General features: G+C 39.7%; 1 protein-coding gene across 4 annotated transcripts in view; it reads left to right on the top strand.

Moving 5' to 3' along the window:
* Positions 1–18746, top strand: part of LOC118800052 (band 4.1-like protein 1) — a 182832-nt gene that overhangs the window by 144445 nt on the left and 19641 nt on the right. For all 4 annotated transcript variants that reach the window (XM_036560200.1, XM_036560198.1, XM_036560199.1 and 1 more), the window contains 3 exons: positions 10827–10976; positions 13316–13402; positions 13526–15127. In XM_036560200.1, the coding sequence (XP_036416093.1) occupies positions 10827–10976; positions 13316–13402; positions 13526–15127 (1839 nt within the window). The remainder of the gene's footprint in view (positions 1–10826; positions 10977–13315; positions 13403–13525; positions 15128–18746) is intronic.

Below are 18746 nucleotides of genomic sequence, written 5' to 3'. Positions count from 1 at the left end.
GGCGTCCTTTGTTCTTTTTCCTGCCTGACAAAAACGGGTGGGTTTACAAATTCGGACAGCTTTTCCCACCCAGGCAATCCCATATAAGAGCACTCCTTTCAGTGCTGTGGTGGCGTACCGGTAGAGCACTCGTGCAGCACCAATAGGGCCCAGGTTCAATCCCTGGATTCATCAGGTGCTGAAGTTCTTTAGTTCAGCTCATCCATCTGCTGTACACAAGCTTGGCACTTGGGTCCTGTGTCCCCAAAACCTGTGGTGGCTCACCTGGTAGGCCCTGGAATATAGCCTGACAGACAGCCTGGGTTCACATCCTCAGTCTGCTGAGCCATCCACCGTTACAAGATCGTTGACTGGGTCTGTTTTACTGCTAGTGGTCCAGGGGCTCTTGTGAATCATTAGCATTAATGATTTCCACTAAATACCAGCAGATTTTAACACAAAATCAGTCTGCCAGAAAGTTGAAACCTGACCATAGGTGAACCTTTCTGCAAGATAATGACCCCAAACACACATCAAAATCCACCAGAAATAGTTGCGGGAGTACAAAGTTTTGCAGTGGCCTTCTCAGTCTTTAGATTTGAACCCAAGTGAAAACCTGTGGTGCGTAATAAGTGGGCAGTCCACAAGCGAATAACCATGAATATCAAGGAACTGGAAATGTTCCACATATAGGAGTGGTCCAAGATCTTTCTCCAGACTTGTTAAGCATTACAGAAAGCACTATAGAGCTGTGTTTCTCACCATGGGATGGTTTAACGAATTATTAATAATGGAGGCCAGTATTTTAAAACCTGTTTTCAAACAGGTTACTAAAGAAGGGTGATAATTCTGGAGTTGACTGTAGATGTAGAAATGTGTCTTTTGCTTCATTGTAGTGCCAAACACACATTATAAAACAAGAAAACCAGAACAAACAAGTTAATATGGAGTTAAGGACAAATTTAACATATTTAATGTACCTTCAGTTCCGTTCAGGTGACTTTCGAGAGAAAGGGTAGGGAGCTGGTGTGACTAGTCAACAGAATAATAGGTAATGTCAGGTGTTTGGCTTAGGTGGGGTGGGGCTCCTGGTGTGGCACTTTTCCCAAACGTTAGTTATTGCGCAACTACTGTAATATGTTTTGTTTTTCTTTCCTGTCATTGCTTTGCGAATGGCTCAGACTGAGGAGCTGCCTAAAGATGGCACCGTGCTGGAGGTAGTATCTCTCTCCTGCCTCCTATTGTCCTGTCCTGAGCTCTTATGAGAAAATAAACTGTAAAAATAAGCACTTTTAGTTTTATTTTCCTACTTGGCTCTTGTTGTTATGGCCTTTTCTGTTCCCTTTTAGTTCTGTTTTATCTGTTTGTTCTCAGCAGCCACCGTCTGTTTTTAGGTGGATGACAGAGAATGTACTGGAGTTCATCCCAGATGTTCAAAACACTCCAGAAGCGCTAGAATGAAATATGCATAAAACATTGTTAATAAAATCCTCCTTATGCAGCATCAGAAACACCATGTTCAAACTACTCTTAGTCAGGGCTGACTACTACAGTTCTGTTTCTAAAGCACTGACTCAGTCATATCTTTAACCCTTGTGTGGTGTTCAGGTCTGTGGGACCCGTTTTCAATGTTTACCAAAAGAAAAAATTGTGAGATTTATTATTATTTCAACCTCAGATTCTTGGTCTTTGATTTTCTGTGAATATCATATAAAATAACCCATTTTCAGTGTCTTCACTCTGTTCACCCCCCACACATTTATATTACACATGTGGTGTTGGGTGAACCTGCGGGGAGTAAAAGTGTGGAGGTGCTGTGTCCTTCACTCTGTTCTCCTCCTACATGGCCTGCTGTTAGTGTGTGTGTGTGTGTGTGTGTGTGTATGTATGTGTGTGTGTGTGTGTGAGGGTGGACAACATGGACAGGCTGCTGACTGGCTACAGCTGCTAAAGGAGAACCCTACACTGGACACTTGTGAAATTTTAAACATCTGGAATTTTTACATAAACTGTTATGGCTGTATTGATTTTAACCAATAATGCGGTGGGTCCAGCAGACCACTGAGTAACAAACACATCAACACCACACAAGTGTTAAATCAGAATATGATTTTTGTTATTTAAATCAAATTGTAAATCATAAAAGATATATATATATATATATATATATATATATATATATGTGTGTGTGTGTGTGTGTGTGTGTGTGTGTGTGTGTGTATGTATATGTATATGTGTGTATATGTAATGTTTGACTGTAATCAATTCTTGTGTTGCATAACTTCCTGGAAAGTGTTCAAATCTGTGCCACAGTGCAAACAGTTTACTCCAGCAGTTCTTTTGTCATTGTTGAAAACATGCATGAAACATGCACTCTGTTATTATTATTTCATATAGTATACGCTGGAAATTTCCACCTTTGCCAAAATATTTTCTCCCTGGGACTTTCTGACTTTTTTTTCACAGTGTTGAAAAGTAGCACACGTTGAGCCAAGAAGTTACTGGGTGTGTTAATCTTCTCTACTTAAACAATGTCAACAGATACGCTTGATTCTCTGGTCCATGTGCTCTCCCACGTTCCTGTTGCAGAGAAGATCATTTATGTTATAAAGTGTTATTAATGTTGTCAAATTCAGAAGATGTCTAATTGTTGAGTTTTGTGTTCTGTTGGAATGGTATATAACAATTTACCGTACAATGACCGGCCACTTTATACACTCTTTCACCGTTTTATCAGCTCCACTGACCATATAAGAGCACTTTGTAGTTCTGTAGTTACAGACTGTAGTCCATGTGTTTTGGTACATAATTTGTTAGCCCCTTTCACCCTGTTTTTCAATGGTCAGGACCCCCACAGGACCACCACAGAGCAGGCATTATTTGGGTTGTGGATCATTCCAGCACTGCCGTAACCCTGATGTGGTGGTGGCGTGTTAGTCACTGTCCACTCTATTAGACACTTAGATGTAAAGTCAGAGACGATAGCTCATCTGTTGCTGCTCAGTTTGTGTTGGTCATCCTCTAGTCCTTCATCAGTGGTCACAGGACGCTGCCCACAGGACGCTGTTGGCTGGATATTTTTGGTTGGTGGACTATTCTCAGTCCAGCAGTGACACTGAGGTGTTTAAAAACTCCAGCAGCACTGCTGTGTCTGATCCACTCAGACCAGCGCAACACACACTAACAGATCACCACCTCATCAGTGTTACTGCAGTGCTGAGAATGACCCACCACCCAAATAGTACCTGCTCTGTGGGGGTCCTGACCACTGAAGAACAGGGTAAAAGGGGGCTAACAAAGTATGCAGAGAAACAGATGGACTACAGTCTGACTAAAGTAGACTCAATGAAATGTACAATGAATGAGGATACAAGGTAGCCATACTTGATAAGGTGTAGGGCAGTGTTCATAAGGCTACATGACACCTACATAATCTCTTCATTACAGTTGACATAAATGTACATAAATGAAAGGCTTATTCCAACAGGCATTATCTGTCATAAAGGCTGCTTTTGTCAACTTTGATGTCAAGTTGACATAACACCTATGTCAGGTGACAGTTGTCATGACACTTTTTTGAGTGAAATGACACAGCATGTTATAAAAACTAACTTTTTAGCTTAGTGTATATCACAGTGACATAATGCTGATAAAGTGACAGCTTAAATCTTGGTAAGTGGTAAAATCATACTTGCTTTACCCAATTATATCACTGAGACATACGCTGAGCCGCAAACCCAGAAAGTGTCATGACACAACCTCATGTCAGAAAATGTCACCTGACACAGATGTTATGTCAACTTGACATCAAAGATGGAAAATGCAACCTTATGACAAATAACACCTATTGGAATAAGTACTTATGTGTCAATTGTCATTAAGGGCTTCTGTAGGTGCCATGTAGCCTTATAAACACTGCCCTACAATAAAGTGTTAACTTAGTTGCTTAATTCAGTACTGATGCTGCAGTTTCTTGGTTCATTGAGACACAGGGCTAATGTCTAGTAAGAGTAAGTCAAGGATGTGGTCTGCTATTATTTTAAACACCATGGAATAGTTGGTGAAACGTCTTCAGGGTTAGACAAGTCCATTTGTCTTGACTTACAATCACTACCGCCGATATTTATGTGAAATTACATTTCTTGGACCATTTTTTTTTTCATTAAGGAAAGGCTAAATGTATGCATAATGTGGATTATGTATGCTCCACAATCAGCAAGGCCTTAATGCAAAACATGTTGAAAAAGTTCAAATGTGCACATTTCAAATGTGCCCAGCCCTACTGTCTTAAGTCTTTATGACTACATCAACGTATACAAAATTATATGACATTATAAAAACTGCAGAAAACCAGATTTCGGCAGTAAATTACAATTTACAAGCAATTAAGGAATCTGATATTGGGAAAACTGTAACACTTTATTTGAAGGCTACCTGCATATAGACTTCATAGCACATGAAAAAGTGTTGAATTATGTACGTATTAGATTAGTAGTTGAGTATTTATGAACAGTTTATGCCATTAATTGTAAGATGATATAGGCGTAAGGGTGATAGACATTTATTCCTTTTGTAACATCTTAAAAACTGAACTTTTGTGCTTCATATATATATATATATATATATATATATATATATATATATATTTAATAATTGATAGTGTTTTTATTTAGGCCTCATAGTTATAATAGTGTTATAAATGAAATACACTGTCCATCACTTTAGTTTAAGGTCCCTTATGTCAGCACAATGTTATTTAATCTTATGTCATCTTGCGGGTAATAACATAAGTTGTTCATAAATACTCAACTATTGCTTTATAAATATGTTATTCAATGCTTATTCGTGTGTAATGAAGTGTAGGTAGCCTTCGAATGAAGTGTTACCAGAAAAACTCTGGGTCTACATGAGTCAGTTAATAATCGGTTTCCTTACTAAATATAGGCAAGTCTACCGTAGCTTTGCAGCCTGCTGAAGGAGAAGCATGCGACCTAAATTTGCACTTTTTGCTGCAGTTCTTCTTAACGTGAGTCATTTCCTGGCAAATATTTATTTGGGAGTTTTTATGGTTCCAAATTGCACGTAATGATTGCCATTTTGCTTCCATGGCAGCTCTATCTACAAGAAAAATGACAGATATCAGATTGCATGTGTGGAATAGCCAGATCCAATAACAGCTTTAATCTGGTTTTTAAAAATTGCAGTATTCTGTTTACATGACCTCTTGAATAATCAAGTAACTGTCGACATCAGATAATCATCATATTAGTGTGCATTTAAGTTTACTCAGTGTATGGAGTAGAAAAAAAAGGATCCAGATGATCTGCTGGACATGGATGAATACGATTATGAGCCCTAAGCACTAAGCCCAGTGCTAATAAGTGCAGAGGAGTTCTCTCTAAGTCTTCTTGTCATGCTATCCTCTGCCTTTCCGCTGCTTTGACTGTTTGGATTAGCCATTACTAATTCAGGCTGTCTCTCCTGCTTACGTTCGCTCAAAGTCTAACTTGAACCAGCTCTTGCCAAACTTTCCTCTTGAACTCCTCGTGTGTTCTCCACCCTCCTGTCGTATCCAGCTCCCTCACTCTGCTCTGTGTGTCTCTGCTAATTTCTCTCCTTCTTTTTCATTTTGCTGGCGAAAAGGAGGACGTAGGGTCAACTCTCGATGCTAAACCAGAGGTATTGTACTGTACCATAGTGATTGGTGGCTGTCTGTGGTTCTGTTCATCTACATGTCTCAGTGTTTCTGCTGAATGCACATAAAGGCTAAAGTTATATAATTATATTAAGTGATCATCTTTACATGCACACTAAGTTGAATTTACTTAAGAAATTTGAGGAACCCGGTTGCCTTAAAAAAATTAAGTAATGTGTAATGAAAACTTGAGTCAGAATAACTATCATTTTTGAGTTAGGCTAACATAAACACCATTTGCGCAACTTGTAAATTTGAATTATTTTAATTTAACATCTTGAAATTGCAATTTAATTGCATGTCTCATTAGGCAATTGAGAATTTTTTTATATTTAAGTGATATTAACCACTTCGCTAAACACCGAAGGGTTAACCTTTACTGTGAACATGGTCACTGACCAACACAAATGCCCACTCATCAGCAAAGAGAACGATAACCTTCACTCTTAGCCAACAACACAACGTCAGGCAGCTGAGTAAAGCATATATAAAAAACATACGCCTGAGGAAAGGCAGCCTGGGTGGAATGAAAGCACACTGACTGTGAGCAAAACAAGGGGAAACTCTCAATATGCAAATAGATGGAGCCAGGAGCCAATGGGAAAGAAATACATTTTATCTAATAAAATCGTGTTAACAAAACAAACATGTAATTGTATTTCACAGCTTACTTAGTTTCACCCAGTTTCACACATTTGTTCAGCAACTTTAATGAGAAAGAAACATGTTGAAGAAAATGTTGTCATTTTTTGAATGTGGGGTTTCAAAGTTGCCATAGCAACAGACTAAAGTAAATAGCAATAAGTTAATTCAACTCAAAAATGTCATTTGGGTGTACAAAATCATCAAAAACGTTCCCTTAACTTAAAATTGTTGAGCAATGTGTGGGATACACTGAGTTTTATGTACAACTGACTTAATTTATTTAAGTTAAAACAAAATGCGGGATTACAGTGCACTTTGAATCGTGTCACCTTTGACAGGTTATATGCAGCAATTCACACCCCATCTCATATTACTGTGGCAGAAAAATTAGCTTATGCAATTGCTCCAAAGCTGTGGATTAGGATTCCAGCGTGACAGGCAGAAGAAGCCTTATCAGCAGAATGCCTTCCAGACCTTTTAAAGAATTGCTCATAATTCCACATCAGCCTGCGTGGTGGAGAGAGGCTTTATTCTCTGCCCTCTCTCACTCTGCATGCTCGTACGTGCCATCTTACCAGGTCCATCAAAACTACTCTCTTTGTACAGAACTGGCCATCCCTTCATTTTATTCAGTTTCCAGTCAGACTGGCCAGTAAGTACAAGTTCATCTTTCAGTAGAAATATATATTCAACAGAAATTCTACAGAAGCCTCAACAACTGAATATAATATAAAATGTTCTTTTAGTGTTTTAGTACAGCTCCCATTCCTTTCAGGAGACTTAGGCCCAATCCCATTTCACCCCTCACCCCTACCACTTAGCAACGTCCGTTTTGCCTGTTCACATCTAGGGGCAAGGTGTCCCAATTCTTGTTGAGACAGAGGGATAGGGCGAAGTGTTGGGGCTACATGACCCTGCAAACGGAGGTTTTTCAGAGACTCCAAACGGAGTATTATGAGAAAAAAAGAAAAACCAGCAATGTACTATGGTCATTTTCTTCATAACAAGCATAAACATTCACTAATAGTATGCCGATGTCTCGGTAGCTAGCAAGGTAAATTTCCCATTCCACCTTAAATAGCAGTTCTGATGCCTGAAGCGCCAGAATGTAACTGCTGCTCCATTTAAGGTGGAACGGGAAAATTCTAACAAAATGTCAGCTTCATATCACTGAAGAATTAGGGGTGGGTGATAATAAATAATTGCCCCCCTCTTTGAAGACATATGATGCCCTAAATGTAACTAAAGCCCAGCAGTGAGGAGCTGAACTTTGCCCTCCTCTGCTGTCACTGCAGACTGGCAGGGTCGCCTACAGAGCAGCGCTGGTAGCTGTTAATGAAGTGATGCTCTTTATATTTGAAGGTCCCATTTCAGATGGGGAGATTTCAATCACTACCACTTGTAACTCAGTTCTAAGGGCCAAGGTGATGCTCAAAAGCAAGAGGTAAGGGTAAAAGAAAGAAATGGGATTGGGCCTTACTCTAACAAACCTGCAAGAGTTCAGTCAGTTGTTTGCATTTTCACCATTTTATGACAAAAGTAATTCCAAACACAATAATGACCTCAAAGCTGAGTAAAGGCTTCTCAACATTGTGGGTCCTTTCAGACCCACAGCGCTGAGTCGTCTTCTCACAGTGGAAGGATGGACAGAAACACCTGTGATGTTTTCAGATCTGAAACATCTCCTCTCTCTCAAAGACGAAAGCTTTACGTACCTTTGGTGGTCTACCAGGTCTGCATGGATGTCTGGAGTCCCATTTTCTCTGAATACCTTATTGAACTCCCATTTTGGAGTTTGGTATTATACTTGATATGACAATTAGTTGTTGATGCTTCTTTTCTGTGTTATAAAAAAATGAAAAATGAATAACTTGTACTTAATGGACATTTGACTTGAAACTGAATAAATGAAATGGTGGTCTCTGATTTTTGTATATTACTGTTCAGTGTTTCCCCTAAACAGTATTTATTGGTGGCTGATACTGGTCCAACATTGATTAGTGGGGTCTTGGGCTTAGAAGCCAGTTTTAAACTGTGCTACTTCTGCACTGGCTATTTGCTCTGTCTTAATCAATGAAGCCTTTTTATTGACGGGATGCTGAGAATGTCATCGTTTACACAAGGTCTTTTAGCAAACCTCAAAGAATGCAAAAGATTGCATGCATATGGGTTCATTAATATTTATTTTGTCAGCAGCTATGCTAATGAAAAGCTAATTTAGCCAGCTAACTGATCGTAACATTGTGCTGCAAGGTTGTTTTTTGTTAGATATTATATTAAAGCAGATGTTAGCAAATTCACTTAAAGTTTACGGCCACTACCGTTCTTACTGCAGGGTTGTTCTGAGGAGTTTTGCCAGTATTTTTCATTCACTTATCAGATGAAGTAGTGCTTAGAGACGGTTGCTAAGCAGTGATTGATTGTGTTGTGCCAATCAATATTTTGCAAAGTCAATAATGGTCCAAAAGATGATTATAATTTAGAACGTAGATAAATTCATCTGGAGGCAGGATAAGAACCATAATTGGGACGGTCCCAGCCCACAAACTGTATATTTTATACCCCATAATATATACAGTCAATAGTACCAACTCCTGTATGATTATAGCCTCTTGCTCATCCACTTTGACGTTGCTTTTTGTTTGTTTATTGCTCATTGATTTTTCCCAGCAGTCTCCCTCAAGCACTGACCAGCATAGTGTGCTGAAAGCGCTTGCTTGAAAAACCATTTCAGAGCTGTATTTGAATGAGAGGCCTATAATCATAGAGTTTATCATAACACACACAGTGTGAGCAAACTAGGAAAAAGTTAATGATATGAAAAATTAGGTGTTAATTATTTATTGCATTAACAAGTTATTAACTTTGACAGCCCTAGTTTATACTAATCTAATGGCCAAATAAGGCATTTTGGGTCCCACTTTATATTGTCACTAATAACTGTGTAGTTACATGTGAACTATGTATGCAACAACATTGTAACTACTAATGATTTAGTCACTGTCACAGATGGATTACAGAAGTAGACCTTATGTAATTACACAGGTGCATCAACTTCAGTTTTGCCTCATGTAATTACACATGTATCTTAACAGTGATAACAGCCTATTTTCTCTCATGTAATTACACAAGTGTAATAACACAAATGTAATTACATTTGTATTCCGACTGGAACAGCAGTTTTTTCCAGAAGATTTTTTTTCCAGCAGTAAAAGGAAGTTTGTAATAACTTACATTAACACATTACTTACACTGTATCTGCCAGCTTTCCTAACAATTAGCTAGCATTTATGTTGCTAGTGCTGTGACACTGTAACCAGTTTCAGCTTTAAACCATTCTGTAATGTAACAGAACAGCAGACGTCCCCTTATCTTAACATGAAACTTTAATGACATTAATTAAATGTGTTGCATTTCCCCCAAAGCAATTTCTATATTACCACTCCTTTATTACACAGTACCTACATAGCAACTACACAGGAACTGTCCACTTATTTCAAAGTGTAACTTTAACACTACAGGAAAGTTCCTCTGTAGAGGATCCACTTGTGTAATTAAATAAGGCAAAACTGAAGCTGATACACATGTGTAATTACATAGGCTTTACTTCTGTAATCCATCTGGAACACTGACTAAATCAGTAGTTACAGTGTTGTTACACATGTTATTCATGTGTAACTACACAGTTATTAGAGACACTTCATATAAAGTGGGACCGCATTTTGACATTATCCTCTGCAGAAAAACAGCAAATACCTCATGTTATACTTATGAGTCATTCTTAGTCTGAACGAATAAACGCCATGGAGCAGTTTTGGCTTGCTGTTCACGCCGCGTCTCTCCTGATTTAAAACAGATTTCAAGATGATTTTAGCAGCCAATCGATATAAAGAACGCCGTGAAAGGAAACCGCCAGACACCGTGTACAACAATCAGTGTCTTACAGCTCTGCCTTTCTGTTTGCTGCGGAAAAGAATAATTATTGATGTGACCAGTGGACGAGTGATTGCGATTACTATGCAGGCCACAGTCTTAAATTATAGTAGTAGGGGAAACACTGATGGTCCTGTCTGCCCACTGCACTCTCCTTTTTTGTCTCTGTGATGTCTTGTTCTTAATTCCTTATGTCCTCCTAATGTTCCTCTTCCAACACACCTGCATCTCTCTACCCTGTTCGTTCATGCTGCCTTCCCCTTGCCCCACATTTGACCTGTCAGTTGGAGATGGAGTCTACCCCTCGACACAAACAGGAGGTACCTGTTACTCCTTCCAGTACATGGTGTTTATGTATGTAGCGTCTACGTGTGTAGCATTGCAGGCAGGCGAAGCTTCAGCGGGAACATTTACTGCACTGTAACTGCTATTGTCTGTGGTTTGTTCGTGCTTTATCGACGGGTGTTTTCAGCCACGGCGCTGCCAGTAATCCTCAAAGGAAGTACTCACGTTCACCTATTGTAGGTCAATGAAGCGACTAAGACCCGCTTGTTTTATCTCTCTCCCTCTGCAGTTTCTGGATAAGTCAGAGGATGTGCTCCTGAAGCACCAGGCTAGCATTAACGAGCTGAAGAGAGCCCTCAGGGAGCCCAACAGCAAGCTGATGAACCGGGAAAAACGCCTGTCTGGGACCTCCCCGGGCGGCACGCCTGAGAAGAAGGCTGTGAGTATGGGAATGGAGTCTGGGGGTAAGGGAGTATAGAGGTATACTGGAGGTCAGAGTCTGGATCTGTACAAAAAACGAATGCACTGAAAATATATTACGATGTGTTCTGTTTATGTTCGACTGCCGGTAATACTGACAATGTATTTTATTTTTTATAAGGGGACAGGCTTACAGTTTTGTAATAATAATTGTAGTTGCAAAATCTTAAAGTGCTTTATAAAACAAGATAAGCATAGCATTGGATAAGATATTAAAGGGGCACTCCGGCCGAAATCAAAAATGTAACCATTACATCTATTGTAAACATGCTTACTGGCTTACTACACTGTTAGAAATAAAGGTGCTGTGCAGGTACATTTTTGTTCATCAAGGTACAAACAATGTAAATGTTCCCTCAAAGTGTACAACAGTGGTTTTAAGGTCTGACTGTGAACCTTAAATAAGTTTTTCCAGGTAAAAAGTACATATTTGTTCATTTTCATTAATGTTTTAAAACGGAACAATAAAATAAAAAAGACTACCATTCACCATTCGCCAAACGTGTAGTCTGACCTTCAGAGCCTGACCAAATCGGACTGAGCCATAAAACTGCGGCAATATCAAGTTTAGCTCAGTTTTGTCAGTTTTTGCCAGATCAGTATTAATGTTGTTTTGTTCCAGCCAGTCTGTAAAGCATCTTACAGCCCATTTAGTTTGGCGAATGGTGTTGGGTTCATTTCTGGCTGATTCCAGGTTGTTTAGCTGTTCTTCTGTCACAGCTGCCGACTGAAAAGCTGCTCAGTGGTGATGACAGATGACAGTTATTTGAGGGCTAGCTGTTTGAAATGCAATGGTTTCTTTTTCCGCTGGCTAATGCAGATGGAAGCCTGATAGCTAACTGTAGTTCCCAATGGTTTTATGATGCATCACAATGCATGCTGGGTACTGTAGTGACAGAACATTGATGGATGAAAACAGACTAAGGATGCAAAATCATGTATTCTGTTTGATGACACTGCAAACTGGGATGCAATGCTGCACTACAAAATATTACAAGGTCAATAACTAAATAATTAAATGCTAGTTTAAGGCTGGAATGCCCCAGTAAGGTTGAAATGAAAAATCAGTACAATGACAAACTTAAGTACACCATGCAAAAAACTATTATTTGATTCTTTCCTTTTCATATTTATTTGTATTTTTACAGCCTTGGTGACAACAAACTGCATTTCATTTGTGAAGAAACGGTGTATTGTGTGTATGGCAGCTAAAGTCCTTTGTTGCATTTGCCTTATCTTGAACCTTTTTCCACTGACTGCTGCCGAGGGCACATTCTGCTTTTCTTCTTATTCCTTCCATATTATTCTTCCAACAAAACGCGCTTTCAAATAGAAATATCTGTGTTTCTCCACAAAGAGTCGCAATTACATGGTGTGAATGTTTGTTTGTTTCAGACCTGCTTTGAAATGTGTATTGAACACCAGAACACCAAAGTCAAAAACCGTATTTAATTGTTATTTAATTAAAAGTGTTCCATGTTATGGCTATGCTCTCATATAATGTCAAGCCCCTCATACAAGAAAGTTCTCGTCAGTTGTTCAAGGGCATTTGACAGACTGTTCATTAGTTTTGCATGAGGGATTTTTACTGCACCCCAGCTTCTTAAGACATGTCATAATCCTAGCTTTGTCACATCGATTAGCTGGCAAGATAATGCCTCAGTCTTTTCAGACAGCAGGAGACGGCTGAGACCTCAGCTGAATGGAATCTCACTGTGATCAAATTGTTAAGATGACATTTTCCACATTAGTTCAGTCTATTATTTATGACTTGCTTTTAGACAATCTTTGAGCTCTGTTTCATCACCTCACGAAATAGGATTGCAGCAGATCATTCACAAGTCAGACAGCTTGAAGGTATAGAGACATATTTGCTCTGTGCTCAGATCTAAATAATAGATTGTTAAGCTTGTGTTGGTAATCAGACTTTTATATCCAAAAGAATGTGTTTTTTAATTGGATTTCAAAGAGTTTTTTTAACTGCTTTGTGCGTAATTGGGAATGTGAAAATGGGTTTGTTGAAGGAAAAAGGGATTTATGCGAATGTGTAGGTGGAGCGACAAGGGAACTGTTACCTGTTCTTAAAACTGCCGTCTGTAATGGTTAGTTGCCAAGGTTCCTCAGAGCAAGCTCAGCTGCCAGAATTTCAATGTGTATAAAAAGCATTTCTCAGGATTCTTTGTCCATCTGTAAGAACTTGCAGTGAAATGCTCTCGTGGTGAATGCAGCTTCATAAGCTAATGGTTAATAACTCTTCTCCGCTCTCTCCTGCTGGTCTTGGGCATTACCAACCATCAGGAGGCAATTGGAGCAGGGGGGAGGGAACCTGTAAACAGCCTTTCTGTGGAAGGTTTCATCCAGAAGACACTGGTGACTTCGCCTGAGGTTGCTTTGCTTGCAAATATCTACCTTTATGAAATAAACAATTTGTATTGGTTATGTCTGAGAACTTTATCTTGGCCCTTGCAACAGCAAAACTAATGATTTTCCATCTGTATCAACACATAGGGCTCTGAGGAGTGGGTGTTGATTGAAAAACAGAACACTTACCAACAGGACTATGAAATGGAAGAGACAGAAAAGGACAAAGTCCATGTTTCCCCACTTCCTGTGGTCACTGAAGCGCCTGTGGAAAGAAAGATGATACACATTGAGGTGACTGGGGAAGATGGTGAAGAAATGCAGGTCCAGATGGACAGTTTCCCATCCCCTAAGGTAGAACCGAAGGAAGGGCCTTCGGAGTCAAAGCAAAGGAATGACACAAAGGAAGATCCATCAGCTGAACCTCAGGCTGTAGAATCCATGGACAAATCGCAAGAAGAACCGTCTACAGCGAAGGCTGAAACTTTCACGTCCAAGTCTGAGGTGAAGGAAGAACGGCGTTCAAGCAAAGTTCGCAGGGAGAGAAGACCTCAGAGTCTGAATTTAGGAATAAGAGAGTTTGTCTATGAGACAAAAACAGAAACAAACATAAGACAGGAGAGCGAGGAGTCAGATGAAGACAACAATACTCCAGGGAAAGAGGAGACACAAGTCAGCCATCCTGATGAGAACACTTCAAGAACAGAGAGTTGGTCAGAGCTCATGTCTGAGAAGATAAAGGAGCATGCGAAAGCTGCCTCAGATGTGCCTACCGGACCACCGAACAAAGAAAGCGAGAAGGAGCTGAACAGAACCGATCTAGAAGATGAACAGAAGCCCATCCATGATAAGACAGTGTTTGATGATGCCATAGAACAAGCAGAAGATCAAGAAAAGAAAGTCTCAGCTGAAGCAAAGAACATAAATGTTGAAGATCAGCCAGAAGGTCCTGATTCCATCAATGGTCCTGTGAAAGATGAGCTTAAAAGAAGATCAGAGGTCAAGTTTGAGATCACGAAAGTCATCATGATTGACAACAGTGAAAATGAAGAGGAGCCCGACGATGACGCTAAGCAACGGCTGGATGAGTTTGTGCAAGAGAAGAAAATTAGTAATATTGAACAAGAGAGCTTCGAAGAGGTCCTTCCAGAAAAGGTACAGAGGAGGGTGAGGGCTACAGGACTCGCTCGTTCCGAATTAACAAGGATCGTCCCATTGAAACCCGAGAGGGCAAAGAGTCAAGGGTACAAAGATGATCTAGACATCGAGGAAGAGTCTGAACTGAAGAAAAGACATTTTAAGAGATACAGCATGAATGAATCTATAGAGAGACAATTTGATCCGAGTAGATTTGATAGCCGGGACGCAAGCTCTTCACATACTCTTACTTCTGTTAAAGCGAATAGATGTCAAGAGGACTCGAGTTTATCCATGCTGGACCATAACGTCTTCCAAAGCTTTGAGCTGCAGTCATCAGTATACAGTGAGTACTCGCTAAAAGGAAGTGCCGTTCAGGATGAAGAAGTGTTGAAATACTCCACCAAAGTAGGGTCTGAGGATCTGCCCCAGCCTGATGATGGAAGCATTGAGGCCCAACAGCTCGCCTCCAAAATCACAGGGCTTCAGAAAAGTACTCCTCCAACTCCTCCTGTCAAAACCAAGAAGGCCAGAGAATCAGGACTGATACTTCGCAACAGCCGCAATGCCGGCAAAGATCCAGCACTGGAAGCCGCCGGGAGGAAACATGGGGTAACTCTCCTCGGCGTCTTCTGTTTTTCAGTTATTGGAAACAAAGCATCGCATGAGCTTCCGATCGACTCACACATTCATCATTTTCCTTGTTGTGACATGAACATTTGTTTATCCTCTCCTCCAGTCCATGAAGAGAGGGGTTGGAGAAGGCCACATCGGTTTTGGCTTTTTGTTACATTGACTTGAGACCATTTGGAAGCCCTCACTGCCCTATTTGGCCCAACCTGCTTATACATTGGGCCACTCCACCCAACAGCAAGCAGTGGCATTAGCATGCTTTTTGGCCTTTTGCTTTGATATCCCCTCTCTTCAGAAACCCGAGCCTTGGTTTTTCCTTCCAACCAAGCGTCTACAAGAGCTCGATTGTGGAGGCGTTGCAAGGAAACCCAGGCTCTTGCATAATGCCATGGCTCTGAGCTACTCAGGACTTCTCCATGCTGTTTGTTGCATACGCCGGATATGCAGAAGAAGTCAATGAGTTCAGACATGGTTTGCGTTGCGTTAAAGATTATATGGAAATCTGTTTGCTATGCCATTTCTCATCCATGATGTTCCTGTAGAAAAACAGCAGCGCTCATTTCCATAGTAGATCTGTTATCGCATACTAAGGACCATCTGCAGTAAATTTGCAGATATAAACATGCAGGTAACTCATAGAATCCAAAATTCAATAATCGCTTGGCCGTTATTTGTTTCTCATTGAGCTACTGTTCTTTTACAGCACATTATGTGATGTACTTCATAAAGACAAATGTATGCTGCATGAGGATTGCATATTACTGCACAAAGCAGACAACCGGCATGAGACTGCTTAGCTTGTCCTCCTCGCTCTCCGACACAGACCCTGCTGTATTCTCACACTTTGATTAGGCGCAAACACATTTTTTGGCTGCGGAATGAAAGGAATTTGAATTAGGCCGAGGATCTGACGACTCAAATCGCGTCCCTGCTTTCATCTGAGGTTTGGGGACACACTGGCATGAAGGAGCGTGGAGAGTGGCACCATGTGTGAGCCAGTGCGCTGAGAAGTGATAAGCATGTGAGAGCAGCGTAATCTCACACACTGCGATTGCCGAAAACAGTACGTGTCTGCGGACAAGCCTTTGCATCGCATTGATCTCGGTTGGTTTGATTGCCCAACATAGGCTCTCAAATGACAAATGAAAGCAGACACTGTGACATAGAGTGCCAGTGAAAATTCAGTACCTTTCACAGAAAGCATCTCCACTGGATGGTGCTTGAGATTCCTTTAAATTGTTATGGATCCTCTGTGGTAGCATCAACTCTGCTTATGTTCCTGCTAACGTGAGACATTTCGCTTTGCTCCTATTAACCCTGTAAGCTGACTCTTGACAATGGATGTTATGTTCCATTTTCAATGGCCATAATGATATATTGCAACACACATTTTGTTCTGTTTAAGCTATTGGACTAAATGTTTCTTTCATTCTAATGAATGGTGACTTCAGTCTGAAATGGAATTGGACCCTAAAGTCTCTCTAGTAATTCGTCAAAATTTAGATCGTGATCAGTTTTAAGGAACGGTTTTGGCCTTTACTTAGCACCTAGTAGTCATGGGGGCCAGATGTGACCTCATAGTGAAAACACATGTCAGGGTTACACTGAACAATTTGGGTTCAAGGACAAATTGCGATTTTCGGACCAATATTCTGTCTGCAGTTCAGATTGCAATTATTTTTTTTTTCTGAGGCTAAAAATCCAGTATATAATTGTTTTCTGGCTTGAAACTGAAAGTTAGGTTAGTTGTGTAGTTGTGGTGTTATGTGCTAACTCATCTGGGATGGCACTTCGGCAACGGCAACATTGAAGGCTTTGCTTAAAGCTGAAGCTCCTGCGGCTTCAAATAGTGATTTCAATATAAATAATAATTAAAAACATACACATCTGGGGACAACTAGTTACACAAGTTCAAAATATAATCAATAACAAGCAAAACAAGCCAGCTAGTGAAATCTGTTGTTAGCTAATGCTCATTCTTTAAAATTATTTTAGTTTTAGTTTTGTCAGACATCAAATCAGTTGGTCTATTTGATACCATAAATACGCTTCTAAAACAACCCCATTTCCAAAAAAGTTGGGATGCTTTTCAGAATGTAAATAAAAATAGGACGCAATCATATGCAAATCATGTAGACCATGTTTTTAAAGGAAAGTACTACAAAGACAACATATCAAATGTTGAAACTCAGAAATGTTATGCACATTTTGTATTTGATGCCAACAACACTGACAAAGTGAAATGTTTTGTCATTCTTATTTGATACAGGATTTCAGCTGCTCAACAGTTCGGGATCTCCTTTGTCATATTTTTAATTCCATAATGTGTCAAATGTTTATAGTGGGTGACAGGTCTTCCCCTCAGTCCATTTTAAATGAGCTCAGGCCCAGAGAAGGTGGCAGCATTTCTGGATCCTTTTTATATTTTGTTTCTTTTTTGCGTTTTAGAGTTTTAACTTGCATTTGTGGATGCAGTGATGAACTGTTTTCACAGACAGTGGTTTTCAGAAGTGTTTCTGAGCCCATGCAGTGATTTCCACTACAGAATCATGTCTGTTTTTAATGCAGTGCTGTCTGAGGGCCCAAAGATCACGGCCAGCAAATACTGGTTTTTGGTCTTGTCCCTTACATACAGAGATTTCTCCAAATTCTCTGAATCTTTTAATGTTATTATGTATAGTTGTCGATGAAAAGCAAAAGTTCTTTGCTATTTTATTTTGAGAAACGTTATTCTTGAATTGTTGCACTATTTGATTGTGCAGTCTTTCACAGAGTGGTGAACCCCTCTTCATCTTTACTTCTGAAAGACTCCGCCTCTCTGAGATGCTCTTTTATACCCAATATTGTTACTGACCTGTTGCCAATCAACCACCAGATGTTTTTTTAGCCTTACACAACTTTACCAGCCTTTTGTTGCCCCCGTCCCAACTTTTTTTGGAATGTGTTGTTGGCATCAAATTCAAAATAGCATATATTTTTCAAAAATAATAAAATTTCTCAGTTTCAACATTTGATATGTTGTCTTTGTATGATTTTCAATGACATAGAGGGTTTAAATGATTTTCACATGATTGCATTTTGTTTTTATTAACATTTTGCACAGGGTCCCAACTTTTTGTTGTACTATGTTTGAAGATAATAATGCAGGTATGTGATATCTCCTAAAGCTAAAGCATTGTCTGGTTCAACTGAACTGTATATTAATATCTTATGTAATGAGTTCTCGGAACACATCCATATGAATTTTTTATGGGAAGTCTTAGCCATGCTAACTTGCATTACATCTGAGAGCTAATGATGAACGCACCATCGCTACCTACTTTGAGCTCTGCCTTCATGAGGAATTGGATAGGTTTAGAAATGCCGCACTCAGTTTGTTTTGAACCTAATAAGTTGGTTGTCCTTAGACCTTCTTATTATGAGATCACATCTGGCCCCAAATGGTTGTTCCACTGGTTTTAAAAGACATTATTTTCCTACGACAAGCTTTTGAAAATGAAATAAAAAACATTTCCTTCAAACTAAACCGAGAACATACGCTTTCTTAAAATGCTTTTGGAGAACTGAAGGACCCGAGAGATCCACAGAATATAGACGT

The sequence above is a fragment of the Colossoma macropomum genome, unplaced genomic scaffold (assembly GCF_904425465.1).
Source record: "Colossoma macropomum unplaced genomic scaffold, Colossoma_macropomum, whole genome shotgun sequence".
Taxonomy (NCBI): domain Eukaryota; kingdom Metazoa; phylum Chordata; class Actinopteri; order Characiformes; family Serrasalmidae; genus Colossoma; species Colossoma macropomum.
The sequence above is the reverse complement of the archived record's forward strand: the minus strand, read 5'-3'. Positions and strand labels throughout refer to the sequence as shown.